Below are 12,715 nucleotides of genomic sequence, written 5' to 3'. Positions count from 1 at the left end.
TTTTGGTTTTTCGAGACAGGGTTTCTCTTTATAGCTCTGGCTGTCCTGGAGCTCACTTTGTAGACCAAGGCTGGCCTCGAACTCAGAAATCCGCCTGCCTCTGCCTCCCGAGTGCTGGGATTAAAGGCGTGGGCCACCACGCCCGGCTAGAAAATCATTTTACCACAAAGTGAAAAATACTATTCTTGCCGGGCGGTGGTGGTGCTGGTGCTGGTGGTGGCACACGCCTTTAATCCCAGCACTTGGGAGGCAGAGGCAGGTGGTTCTCTGAGTTCCAGTTCAGCCTGTTCTACAGAGTGAGTTCCAGGACAGCCAGGGCTAAAAAACTACTATTCTCTTGACCAATCTGTCTTGTCACATCCTGATGTGCACACTCCACTCCCAAGGAAGTATTCTTTATATTAAGTAGCAAAAGTTGTTAAAATGAAAACATATTGTCTGGTTTGAAGAGGATGTGAGCAATTCTCAGGTTTGCATTGAAGTTTGACAAGGGGAAGAGAATGCTTATAATACAGATTAGAGAGAATGTTCTTAACTTTTCAAAATGTTAAGTTTCTGACTTTAGTTTTAGAAACTATTACTTCTTATGATTTTATTTGATAATTTACTATCTTCACTTTAGCCAGGCAGAGTAAGGCACACCTGGAGTATTACCACTTGGGAGGTAGGATAAGAAGGCTCAGGAGCTCAAGGCCTGTGTTAGCTAGTGTTTGAGGCCAGCCTGCATCACCTGAGACCTTACCTTAAAAACAAAAGCACAAACCTCAAAAAGATGCTTAATATTGATACGCCTGAGTCTATTCATGAATGTTTAGCTATAGGAATCTCCTATTCGACTGAAAGTTTCTATGTAGTCTTACTTTATATAAAACATAATAGTCTGCATCAGCCTATGGATTTCCTCTGAGGTTTATTCCTTGAAAAGTTAATTGCAAACAAATTTAGCTCCTCACTGGAAATTGCTGTCAAAAAATTCCAACAGGAATTTTGACATAATACTATGTTTTTATTCAATATATCTGACTATAGTACTATTTCCTTTTCTTTTTCTTTTTTCTTTTTTTTTTACCATCTTTTAGTTCTGGGGAAGACTCAAGGTCTTGCAAGGTACTCTAACCACTGAGCTATCACCAGTGCTCTTGTTGCTTTTTAGTTGTGTAGTTTTGGGTGGGAGCAGGTGGTGCTTACAGAGGCTAGAGGGGGGCATCACAAACCTTGGATCTAGAGTTATAAAAGCTTGTGAGCTGCCCAACACAGGTGCTGGGAACCAAACCCTGTCTTCTAGAAGAACAACTCAGACTCCTAACCACTCCAGCACAGTTTTGCTTTATGAGGCAGAGTGAATGCTGGATCTTCTGGCCTCCAAAGTCATTAAGATTACTAACTGCTATTCTAAGCAATACTGACAGTAGCCATTGCAGTATGCCCAGTTTTGCTAAAACCTTTCTTATGCATGGTAATGGGAGCTCTGCCCAAATATCTACACTGCTACCCAGCTCTAGCCATCTGGTTACTTGCCCATACCAAATATACTTAGTCCACATATACATTATTTGGTGGTCTCCAGTTGATAATGTCACATGTGATCTTTCTGTGCAATAATATCATTTTGCTATGTAAATGTAATCCTTTGGTGGGGCTTTTATGGCCCCATATAATCCAAGGATTCTTAGAGTGAAATCTCTTTATACACTTGGCATAAACAGGATCATTGTTTACAGATGTGCTGTGCTTAAAAGATTCTCTATTCTCATTCAGATTTGATCTGTTGCCTTCTGAGGTCCTTAATCTTCCATGGTGACCTTCCCTGCATTGCTTATCTTCTAGGTATTGTTTTTGATACTTAAGATATGCTGATAAAAGCTCCAAGGACAGGTTTTATTAAGGAGCTTCCAGTGGCCATCTTGTTTGGCAAAAGTGGTTCCCTTCCACTTAGGGTTTCTGGAGTCTAATCACTAGTTTTTCAAGGTTGTTTTCTTCTTTTAAGTCTGTTAAATAGAGGTGCTTAATGTGCAACCACAAGTGGGTAAGTCCTATTGACTTGGTCCACAGGGATCTCCTTGCTCAATGCTGGGATACTTATTCCTGGGATCAACTTCCAACTATTCAATGACTAGAATAGACACCCTCAGCAAACCAAGAAACCAGCCCAAGACACCAAGTAACAGCAGCTGCCAAAGAGACTCTGACTGCCTTGTGAGAATTGAGTGGACTGGCCAACAAGTTTATTTCTGGTTTAAGATACATTCTTTCAGCAGCAAAGGATGGAAATATGTCCCTTTCCAAAATAGGACTGGGTGATAATTCCTTATAAAGATAATCCCGGTGGAGACAATCCCCCTTCCTGAGAGCAGAAGCCAATCTTCTAGGGCTCAATGAGGACAGCTAACCAAGTACCATACATCAGCAAATATCGTCAGCAATTACGGGATCTGTGGATTACACAGCTCACAATTTGCATCACGAGTTCTACAAGGAAACCAAGACACTGATTTACCTTTGCTTGCTATTTGCTCAGATATTTTAGCTCACCAAATTCCCCTTTGGAAAAGGTGTCATTATTTTGTTTTACGGTGTTGACCAACCTTTGGAATAGGAGAGGCAGATTTAATATGCCTAAGTATGTTATTAATACAAGTTGGCCAAGCTATTCACTAATTAGTCTGCCCATGTTTTTCCAAAGCTTAAGTAACACTTATCCAAAGGCACTGGTCATATGAAAGGTTTTAGTTCTGTAATACTCAATCTGTCTTCTGTTGAGTTTCCTGGTCTGCTCAACTTCACTTTACTGTCCAAAGATTTTTCTTTTAATCTCCCTGCATTTTCTTAGGACTTACATAATTTAATTGTTACCTCACTTTACTTCTATTTGTGAAGGGATCTATGTTTCAAGTTCTTGACTTTAAATGGATCCCTGGCCAAGCAATTTTTAATGACGATGAGTTGCTTGTTGTTGTTGTTATTAAAGTTCTGGCCCCCTTTTTTTAATGTTGCTTACAGATTGCATGTTTATAAGACATTTAAGTAACTATGCAAGGGAAGTCTCTAAATAGCAGTGCTAGTAAATCACAAAATTCGGTACACAATAAGAGGGCACAACGTATGATTTCTCCAGTCTAGCAGAAAAACGGAACAAAAGGCCTCAGTATTATTGGAAAGCTGAGTTCTTCAAAGCAGGTAAAGGTCCTGTTTACCTGTCCTAGACAAGCGAGCAGAAAGGGTTTTCAGATGAAAGCTGCCCTTGTATGATCAGAAACAGCTGCACTCAGGCTTCACTTAGAAGCCTAGATTAAAAGGACACTGAACAGGACTGAAGATCAACAAAAGGGGAAAGCTTAGCTTTTGACGCAAAAACTTACATCAGTCCTTGATAAAGCCGAAGATTCTTAATTTAAAAAAAAAAAAAAAAAAAAAAAAAAAAGCTTCCCCTTAGCAAAAGCTAACCTTTCATTATCTGTGAGTGAGCAGCAGTACAAAGGATGCATGTGATTTCGAAATGCCACAAAGGAGCCAACTGCAGTTGCCAGCATCAGCAGTTTAGGGGTGTAACCTAAAAAGAAAAGGGGGGGGAGGAGAAGAAGAAAGGCTAGGGAGCAACTAGGCTTCACGTGCCTCAAAAGAAAAAAAAAAAAAATAGGGACATTTCCTGGGTTCCACCGGCTAATCTCTGCGGAGAGCCTTCCCACACGTGTAAGTGCCCGTGGTGACGAGAATCCCTAGTCCCAGACTAGGGCCGGGCTCTGGAGCAGTGAGTCACCCGCCCAGCGGTCATGCGACATCAATATGGAGTGATGACGGAGATCCCGGGGCGCAAGGGCCAAGGTAAACCGTTGGCCAGCGCGATAGAGCTATGGCCTCGGGCTACAGGGTTCCGCCCGCCGGAGCGGCGTTCCAAGTTGAGGCGAACTCGCGGCTCTAGCGACCGGAGCGTTTGGTGGCGAGGACCAGCCAGCACTCCGCGCCATTCATCAACCGGTTCGCACCGGTGGTGGCTGCCCCGAGTGACGTCGGCGTCCCGGGCCCCGCCCAGAGCCGCAGGCGTCCCGCGCCGTGATTGGCTGCCGCCGGTGCGCACGTCGCGCTGGCTATAAAGGGGCGGACTTGTGACGCAGGGGCGCCTGGGCGCGCGCATTGGCTCTGGGCTGCGGCCGGCTCGGCGACGCTCCTCGGGCAGCTCACTGCATGGTCGTCTGGTGCCCCCGCCGCCTGCATCCCCGCCGCCGCCCCGCGACGCCCACCGCCGCCTGCCCTGCCGCCGCCGCCTGCGCCGCCTCGGGACCGGCTGTATGATTAGGCCACAATCTTCAATGAGTAGACATATTCCTGTGAGTACCGCGGGCCCGGCCTTTGTTAGAGCGAGCGACCGAGGAGGGAAAGGAGGGTGGCCGGGCGACCGAAACGCCGGCGGCGGGGCCCGGACCCGGAGCGACCGGCAGGGCAGCCCAGCGGCTTTGTGCGCGTGCCACCCTGCGGCCTTTGTTCCGAGAAGCCGCGCGGGCGTTGTGGACGTGGCCGGGGCGGGGCGGGGCTGCGGGGGGACCGGGACCGGGCGCCCGGGGCCTCCCAAGATGGCCTCGGTGGCCGCCGTCGCTCGCCACCGTGAACCCGTGATTGCGGACCTCGCGACTGTGCGCGCCGCTCAAGCCTGGGCTTGCCCGATCGCCGCCGGGCGTCGGTAGTGGCGACCGGGTCAGCGGAGGGGGTCCCTCACTCGGCCCCGAGCCGGGCTGCGCGTGGCGCGGTCGGCTCTTGGGCTGGAGCAACAGGAGCTGCTGGGCAGAACTGCGCGGCTCCTGTTGAGCGAGCAGCCCTGCACCATTCCACCGATGGCGAGCTGAAATTTCCGTGGTGTCGGAACGGTCTGTGCGGTGACCGGAGGTTTGGATTCGGGAGCTTAGGGGTCGTGAATCCTATCCTGGCTTGCTTTTTTATTTTTTTTTATTTTGCTGTTTGATTCGTGCGGGCTAAAACGGTTGGAAAACCAGAAATTCGCGATCTGTTCCCGGAAGGAAACAGCGCTTGCACACGCGCTAGATTGGGCGCGTTACCTGAAACCTGAGCGTATTTGGAACAGAATTGGATAAAGCAGATGATCCCACAGACTGGTTTGATTCTGGAGTCTGACAGACTGAGGCTAATGCTACACACACACACACACACACAGATGATCCTTTTTTTTTTTTTTTTTTTTTGCTTATGGTGCATGCAATTAAAATGGGAAGATCTCGTCCTGTATCTTGGCTGCATATCATGTTGAGGTTTTGCCTGTGAGGTAGTGGGAGGATATTAACAAGGATTTCGGTGGTCTCCACTGTTTTAATAGAAGTGCCCTCCAGCCACTGGGTGGCTCCACTCATTTCAAAGCAGTTCAGGAAAATTTTTTTTTTCCTTGCTGCCCTCCGGCTTCCTAATGGAACTCTTTAAAAGCTATATCGGACCTGTCTATGAATGTTCAATAAAGTGCCAAATTAACAAAAACAAGGAAGAAAAAAATTTAGGACCAGTTTATATGCACAGGCAAAAGATTTTTATATATGCAATACATATACATATGTATGTACTTATTTATATATATATGAATAATATTCTTGAGGTTATTGGAGGGAGTCTGCTCCCTGAAGTACTAATCTTTACTAGTAATTTACACACTGGGTTTTTTTAACGCACTGAATAGATGTACTTTGTGAGGGCACGTGTCGGGAGTAAGTTGTCATGCTTGTGGTACCTCCTAGTCAATAAGAGTTTGGGGGATTAGTTCCTTTGTTTCACTATAAAAATAGTCAGGGAATTTTTGACTGATTTTGTTTGTTTGTTTCAAGATTTTACTTAAGTAGTTAGCTCTGAAGGACAATGGTTGTCATTGGGTGTTCTTGTTACTGAGTGCAACTGCTTTTCTTTCCGCCACAAACTGCCTAGAGTAGTTAGACCTTAAAGGGTTTTGTTAATTCCCATTTTACTTCTATTGAGTTTATCTGAAAGGCATAGACTCTGAAAAAATACCGTATGAATCTGAATATACTAGTTGGTGCTGACATGAATCTGCTTGAGCTTTTTAAGGAGGAACTTTGGAAATGTATCTGTCAATGATCATAGTTAATGGCTACATTGTGTTTGAGACCAGTAAAAGTCTTGCCTTCCTTTTTTCATATTTGAATTGAATTTTAGTTTTGCAGCAGAGAAGTGGAATTGGAGTTTTAAAATAGCAAAAAGATAATATTGTGTATATTTTATTTGAACATAACTTGTCTTAAGTAGGATATGTTTGAAGACCTAAGTAAATCTGTATTTATAAGAGCCAATCTAATCCAAAGAGATGGCATAAAAACACTCTTAGGATCTTTTAAGCAGGAGACTGCTTACAGTTTCACTTAGAGAATTATCCTGCAGTGCAATGTGGTTTATAGAAACCACATTGCAGGCAGCCTCCCTAGAGATGAATCCTAGGGTCTTGTCTAAGTCCGATCGATTGGGATAGAACCCACCCTCCCACACACATCACTCCAGAGGTTAGTGACAGTGCCAATTGCAGACTGTGAGAAGCTTTACCTAAAGCTATAAATGTGCAAACACTATTCTTAAATGTAAAGGAGCTGCTACAAAATACAAAAAGGCAGGCCCCCAAATTTAAACTTTAGAGACTAAAATGTAAAGGGGTAATTGCATTAAAAAATGTTATTGTTTGGAAGAAAGCCATACTTCTTACTTTGAACCCAGTAGCTTAATAACATAAAATATGAAATCAGAACTAGTGGGCAGTTGAAATCACTGTCTGAATTCTGCAGACTGGGGGCATCAAAGCAAGCGTCAGACCACATGGTGTCTAGAGTAGTGTCTAAACAGCAGGCTAAGGCAGTATAGAAAACGCAATTCAGGCCAGAATAAAAGTGAAAAGAAAGACTAATTAATTAAATCCATGTGTCTAGATGTGTAAGTGGAATTCCTATGTAGCCGGGACTTTTTGAGTTCTTGATTGTTGAGAGCTTCACTTTAATGGGCTTGTGATTGCACATTTTAGGCCTATTGATTTAAAATGCAGTAACCTTGAATTTTGTAATGCAAGTAAAAGTCAAATTAGCTTGTCTCTAATTTGAGCAGCTGTGTACTTAGTGGAAAAAGCATGACATATTCCTTTTGAATTAGAAAATAACTTTTTTTCCCTTTCTTGCTTTCTTTTTCTTCTAAACAGCAGTTCTGTGGTGTTCTCGGTCACACATTTATGGAGTTTCTGAAGGGCAGTGGAGATTACTGCCAGGCACAGCACGACCTCTATGCAGACAAGTGAACTGTAGAAATTCATTACTACTCCACCAAGAAGCCCCCATAAGAGTGGATAACCTGGACACAGGCGTGTTGAATTGAAATCTGCAGAGCATTTGACAAGAGCTCAGACCTGGATGGGGTAAACCTCAGTGCACTTCCTTTGTATTGCCTCAGTATTACTGGATTGAAGAATCACTGCTTCTTGTTAGGAGGTTCATTTCATTGCCCGTTTCTCCCAAGTCATACTCAAAGCACTGAGAATTTCAAGTGGAGTATATTGAATATTGAAGTAGACTTCAGGTTGTTTTTTGGTTTTTTTTTTTTTTTTCTGTTTTGTTTTTGTTTTAAATCATTTCTGTATTCAATTTTTTAATTCTTTCATAACCCTATTGGGTGTTTTTTTAAACTAAATTAACATGGCTCGAATGAACCGCCCTGCTCCTGTGGAAGTCACATACAAGAACATGCGATTTCTTATTACACACAATCCAACCAATGCAACCTTAAACAAATTTATAGAGGTAAGATACGATTTTTAATGTCCTAATTGGTGGCAGTTTAATAGTGGGTCTGCTTGAAAATGTGTAGTTCTCACTCCCAGAGAAAAATATTGGAACGGTAGAAGTGTGCTGTACTTGAGAACTATGTGCCTCTAAGTTTGTTTAGTTAAATTTACAAGGCACAGACTTTTCCTATTTTTTCTTAGCCTAGTGTTGCAATCTTTCATTAGTTGGTGTGTAATTTTATTTGTGCTTTAAATCTAATTTTCAGCTGCTAATTCTGCAATTTTCTGATGGCAGATAATGAGGCTCCCAACTTGCTTGTACTAGGAATTGGAATTTAATGCCAAGTAATTTAATTGAGCATACATTTATAAAGTATAAAAATCTACATATGCTCAGATAGCAAGTAGAGAAATATTTGAATGTTACATAATTTTTTAAATTTTGAATTACAATGTTTCTAATGTCAGCAGGGTTGAGTTATAATTAATTACTTAATGCGTCCTTAGGCCTCTTAAGTTTTTATGAGTGGCTTTTTAAAACTGAAGTCTGGACTTGAGCCGTGACATAACTCTCAAGACTTGGGTCTGAGGAGGCTCAGTCAGTAAAGCACTTTACTGCTCATGCAGAGAGCCCTGCTGCTGCTTCAGAATCCATATTTAGAAAACCTTGAGCGGTTTTACGTGGGGCAGGGACACCTTGGCTCGGTGGCTTGCTAGCCTAGCCTTCTGGTAAGGTGCCAGACAGTGAGAGATCATGAGGTGAAGAACACCTGAGGTTAACCTGGTGCCGCTCCACCTGCACCCAAGTACTCACAGCATTTTGGTTTTAGTGTGTGTTTTACCAGAATTCCCCCATACACCCCCCCCCCCAACATAACATGTAGCATTTAGTAGCCCTCTTTACTCTTCATAACGTGAAACAAACATATTGAACAGGTTTTGCCATTTGTTTACCAGCATGATCAAAAAAGGTGCAGATGGCAGAGCAAGAATACGGTTCCAGAGACCTCATTAATGTTTTTAATATATGCATTGTTTTCTAGGAACTTAAGAAGTATGGAGTTACCACAATAGTAAGAGTATGTGAAGCAACTTACGACACTACTCTTGTGGAGAAAGAAGGCATTCATGTTCTTGTAAGTACTCAATTGAGTTTTCATGTCTTCGTTACACTACAGAAGTTTATTCAAATCAGACCTCATGGTTTTTAAGTCAAGGCAAAATCATACAATAGTAACATCTGATTACATTTTTTTGTCTGCTCTCTGTGTGAGAGTCTTCCTGCATTGCCCAGTTAGCCAGGAAAGTGCTGTGAATTCAGCAGGCTTCCTGCCTCTCCTTCTGGATTTGGGAATAAAGGGATGTGCCAGTGTACCTTGCTAATTTAAAACTCTGAAACATTTCTTTTAAATCAGGACTGGCCTTTTGATGATGGTGCACCACCATCCAACCAGATTGTCGATGACTGGTTAAGTCTTGTGAAGATTAAGTTTCGTGAAGAACCTGGTTGCTGTATTGCTGTCCATTGTGTCGCAGGCCTTGGCAGGTAAGGAAATCCCCTAGTTTCCATCTAGCTTAGTGGATCTCACCCTTCCTAATGCTGCAACCCTGTAATACAGTTCCTCATGTTCTGATGACCTCCAACCAAAACATTATTTTGTTGGTACTGTTATAAATCATAAAGATCAGATGCGGAGTCCACAGGTTGAGAATTGCTATTCTAGATAAAGGTCTACATTGAACGTATTAATGCTTAGGATTCTCTTTTCTTTGGGGTTGACTGACCCTTCTGCATGCAGGACAGGACTCTTAACAATGCTATACTCTATCCTATACTCTTTCCCAGTTGTCTTATTTTCAGATAACTCTGAGTTGTCTCAGCTGGTCTTGAAGTCACTCCCACCAGGCCTTGAAATTGTACCCCTAATGTCTCAGCTTTCCAAGTAGCCGAGATCCTAAGCTTGTAGCATCAAAACTAAGTCTGTCGTTGAACTGACTGATGATTATGCTTCTTTAAGATCTAGGGTAGATGAACAATTTTACAGGGTTTAATTAGTGATCAAACTTTTTACCTTACCAGAGCTCCGGTGCTTGTTGCCCTAGCATTAATTGAAGGTGGAATGAAATATGAAGATGCAGTACAATTCATAAGACAGTAAGTAATTCACCACCCTCTTTCATGCCTGCATTTTCTTATTAAATATCTGACCTAAGTAAAAATCCAAGCCATGTACCAATTAACTGTTGGTTTTCACCTATGTACTTTGTCTGCATATGTTGTGTGCCTGTGGTGGCCCTTAGAGGCCAGAAGAGGGCATTGAATACCATGGGAGTCAAGTTATGGGTGGCTGTGGGCCACCATGTTGGTGTTGGGAACTTAACCTAGGTCCTTTGTTTGGTTTAAGCAACAAGTGCTCTTAACTATCCCCCCCAATTGATATTTTTAAGAAAACTGTACTAAGGCCAGGGGGAGGGGACATACCCAACTTTTTTTGATTTCGTGCAGATAATTGTTGGAATTTTTTTCTGCTTTTTGAGCAGTGTGCTTGTTAATCTACATTTTGTGGAGATACATATAGCTGGGGGGAAGGAGGTTGTTTTGACCTAGACTCAATCATTTATGGGATAAGTTAAATCAAACCACTTAGCATAACATTTAGAAATCTCAAGTGTTCTAGGCGGGCCCTTGGTCTTCATTTCCTCACTACCAGAAATAGCATCCTTCTAACTTCTGTCATGATCAAACAGTCCTTTGTCTTTCTCCTTCCATCCAGAAAGCGGCGCGGAGCGTTTAACAGCAAGCAACTTTTGTACCTGGAGAAGTACCGCCCGAAGATGCGGCTCCGCTTCAAGGATTCCAATGGTCATAGAAACAACTGTTGTGTTCAATAAAACTGGGGTGCCTGATGCCATTGCCTTGGAAGTGGAACTTCAGATGGGACCTGATTTGTCATACCTATTACCCAATGTGTCGGCTTACCGAATAAGTCTGCTGAAGCTCCACAGGAATATTGAAAGACCAGTCTTACCAGGCCACAAGTTTGACAGAATTGCAACCTCTATATTTGGGCTATGATCAACATGTTTGGACACTTAGCAAAAGATTTTTGCTGGTCAGCATTTAAAATGTGCTTATTATTTGTACCAATTGACCTTTCCTAAAATAAGGTATTGAGTTATGTCATTAAATGTACTCCTGTGCCAGAATATTATTAGTCTATAAGGAATTTAGAAGGATTAGGTGCCAAAATACCCAGCACAATACTTGTATATTTTTAGCATCATACAGAACCAAAATTGCAGGAACTAAGAACTCTAGAGCATCCATGGTGTATTCCTTCAGTCATTTCAAACACTGCAGGGCTTCTCTCGCTATCTGCCTGCCCACTCTGTTTACATCTCCCACACTTACACCAGAATACATCAGGTTTGCTTAGCCATCCTTTATTTATTTTTTTTTTTTAACTAAAGTCTTGCGCTGATTATTTAATATCTCTGTCTCATTTCGTTCTGTTTTGGGAAACCTCTGTTTGAAAACCAACTCTGTTACAGAAGCACATATCTTCAATAATGTCTCCAGACAAAAAGCCTTATAGTTAACTTAATGTTTGCACTCAGAAGTGCAGCCTAACAGGGAGGGCCTAAAAAAGAAAGGAGAGGAGGCTATTAAATATTTTTAGTAATATGTTGCCTTTGTCTTGTGCAGAACATGTAGAGTATGCTCTTTAATTTAGTAAATATTTTTAAGACATAGAGATACATTGTTGTAGCTAACCAATTCTTAATCAGAATTTCTGAAATTTTTGTGTTTTCCATACCTATCAGAAGTTTTCCAGCCTGTTTGAATTATGGTTTTCCTCTTCTCTTCCCAATCTCTTGCAAAAAAGACAAAGTGGGATCTGCTAGTGAACTGAGCAGAAATACTTTATATGCCCTTTGAGCTATGTAACTTAATAATTGGATACTTGATCATTTGTTTTATTATGTAATCGATAAAATGGTGATGTGTATTAAAGTTAGTTCAACCATATATTTATACTGTCTGGGAATGTGTGGTTGTAGTTCTGTCTGTCTGGGAATGTGTGGTTGTAGTTCTGTCTGTCTGGGAATGTGTGGTTATAGTTCTGTCTGGGAATGTGTGGTTGTAGTTCTGTCTGTCTGGGAATGTGTGGTTGTAGTTCTGTCTGGGAATGTGTGGTTGTAGTTCTGTCTGTCTGGGAATGTGTGGTTATAGTTCTGTGGGAGAAATAGTTTGCCAGTGTTCGCCAGCTTGTAAAAACTTAGTACGAGAGCTTCAACATCTAAATAAATGATGAAACGCATTCCTCACTGAGGACACTTTTGCCTAAAATTAACTTAATTTGTAGAAAACGATGGATTCAGTTACTATCATTTCAATTTATGGAAAAAATTGTTAGGGTTGCCAAGTGCTTTTTATTAAAAATTGCTCTTTAAAGGTCTAGATAATTGTGAGTCAGTTGAATGTTGGGCACCGAGGGGAAACAGTTTGTAATAGATGATGATCTAGATTTTCAGTTCAGTTCCATCAGTCACTTGTAGCTCTGTGCAATTTCCAGACCAGTTTTCTCATTTTTAAGTTCATTACATGCCTGTATATATTTTGAAATTAATTTGAACCTGAGTATTTGGCACATGATGGCTTAATAAATTTTAACTTTCAATAATCTGAAATGTTTCCTTTTCCTAGTTCATGCTCATGTTAGATGAATAGGATTTTTTGAAAATTTCATCTTACACATGTAAGGCTTTACATGCGAATCTAGCACTTAAAACATGCTGGTCTATAGGCCTTTGCTTCTTTACTAAATGATACACAATTGCCACACAGCCCATAAGTAAACGTGCTTTATGGGAGAAGAAAGGTGCTGTCATGACTACTGAAAATTTTGACTTTATTAGGTTGTATATATGGTGCTAGAAGTCACATGC

At 41.9% G+C, this 12,715-nt stretch overlaps 2 protein-coding genes across 2 annotated transcripts; both read left to right on the top strand.

Moving 5' to 3' along the window:
• Positions 1-3,611: 3,611 nt before the first annotated feature.
• Positions 3,612-7,584, top strand: LOC147006020 (uncharacterized). Its single transcript, XM_085836086.1, has 2 exons — positions 3,612-4,325; positions 7,187-7,584. Exons 1-2 carry the CDS (start codon positions 4,287-4,289, stop codon positions 7,280-7,282), a joined length of 135 nt encoding a protein of 44 aa, XP_085692212.1. The 5' UTR covers positions 3,612-4,286; the 3' UTR covers positions 7,283-7,584.
• On the top strand, positions 7,291-12,450 carry Ptp4a1 (protein tyrosine phosphatase 4A1). Its single transcript, XM_029478890.2, has 5 exons — positions 7,291-7,781; positions 8,809-8,901; positions 9,181-9,311; positions 9,846-9,920; positions 10,540-12,450. The coding sequence occupies exons 1-5, from the start codon at positions 7,677-7,679 to the stop codon at positions 10,655-10,657; spliced, it is 522 nt and encodes a 173-aa protein (XP_029334750.2). The 5' UTR covers positions 7,291-7,676; the 3' UTR covers positions 10,658-12,450.
• The last annotated feature ends 265 nt before the right edge of the window (positions 12,451-12,715 follow it).

The sequence above is a fragment of the Mus caroli genome, unplaced genomic scaffold (genome assembly GCF_978045245.1).
Source record: "Mus caroli unplaced genomic scaffold, Mus_caroli_1 scaffold_1, whole genome shotgun sequence".
NCBI lineage: Eukaryota > Metazoa > Chordata > Mammalia > Rodentia > Muridae > Mus > Mus caroli.
Note: the sequence above shows the minus strand (reverse complement) of the source record. Positions and strands in the feature narration are given on the sequence as shown.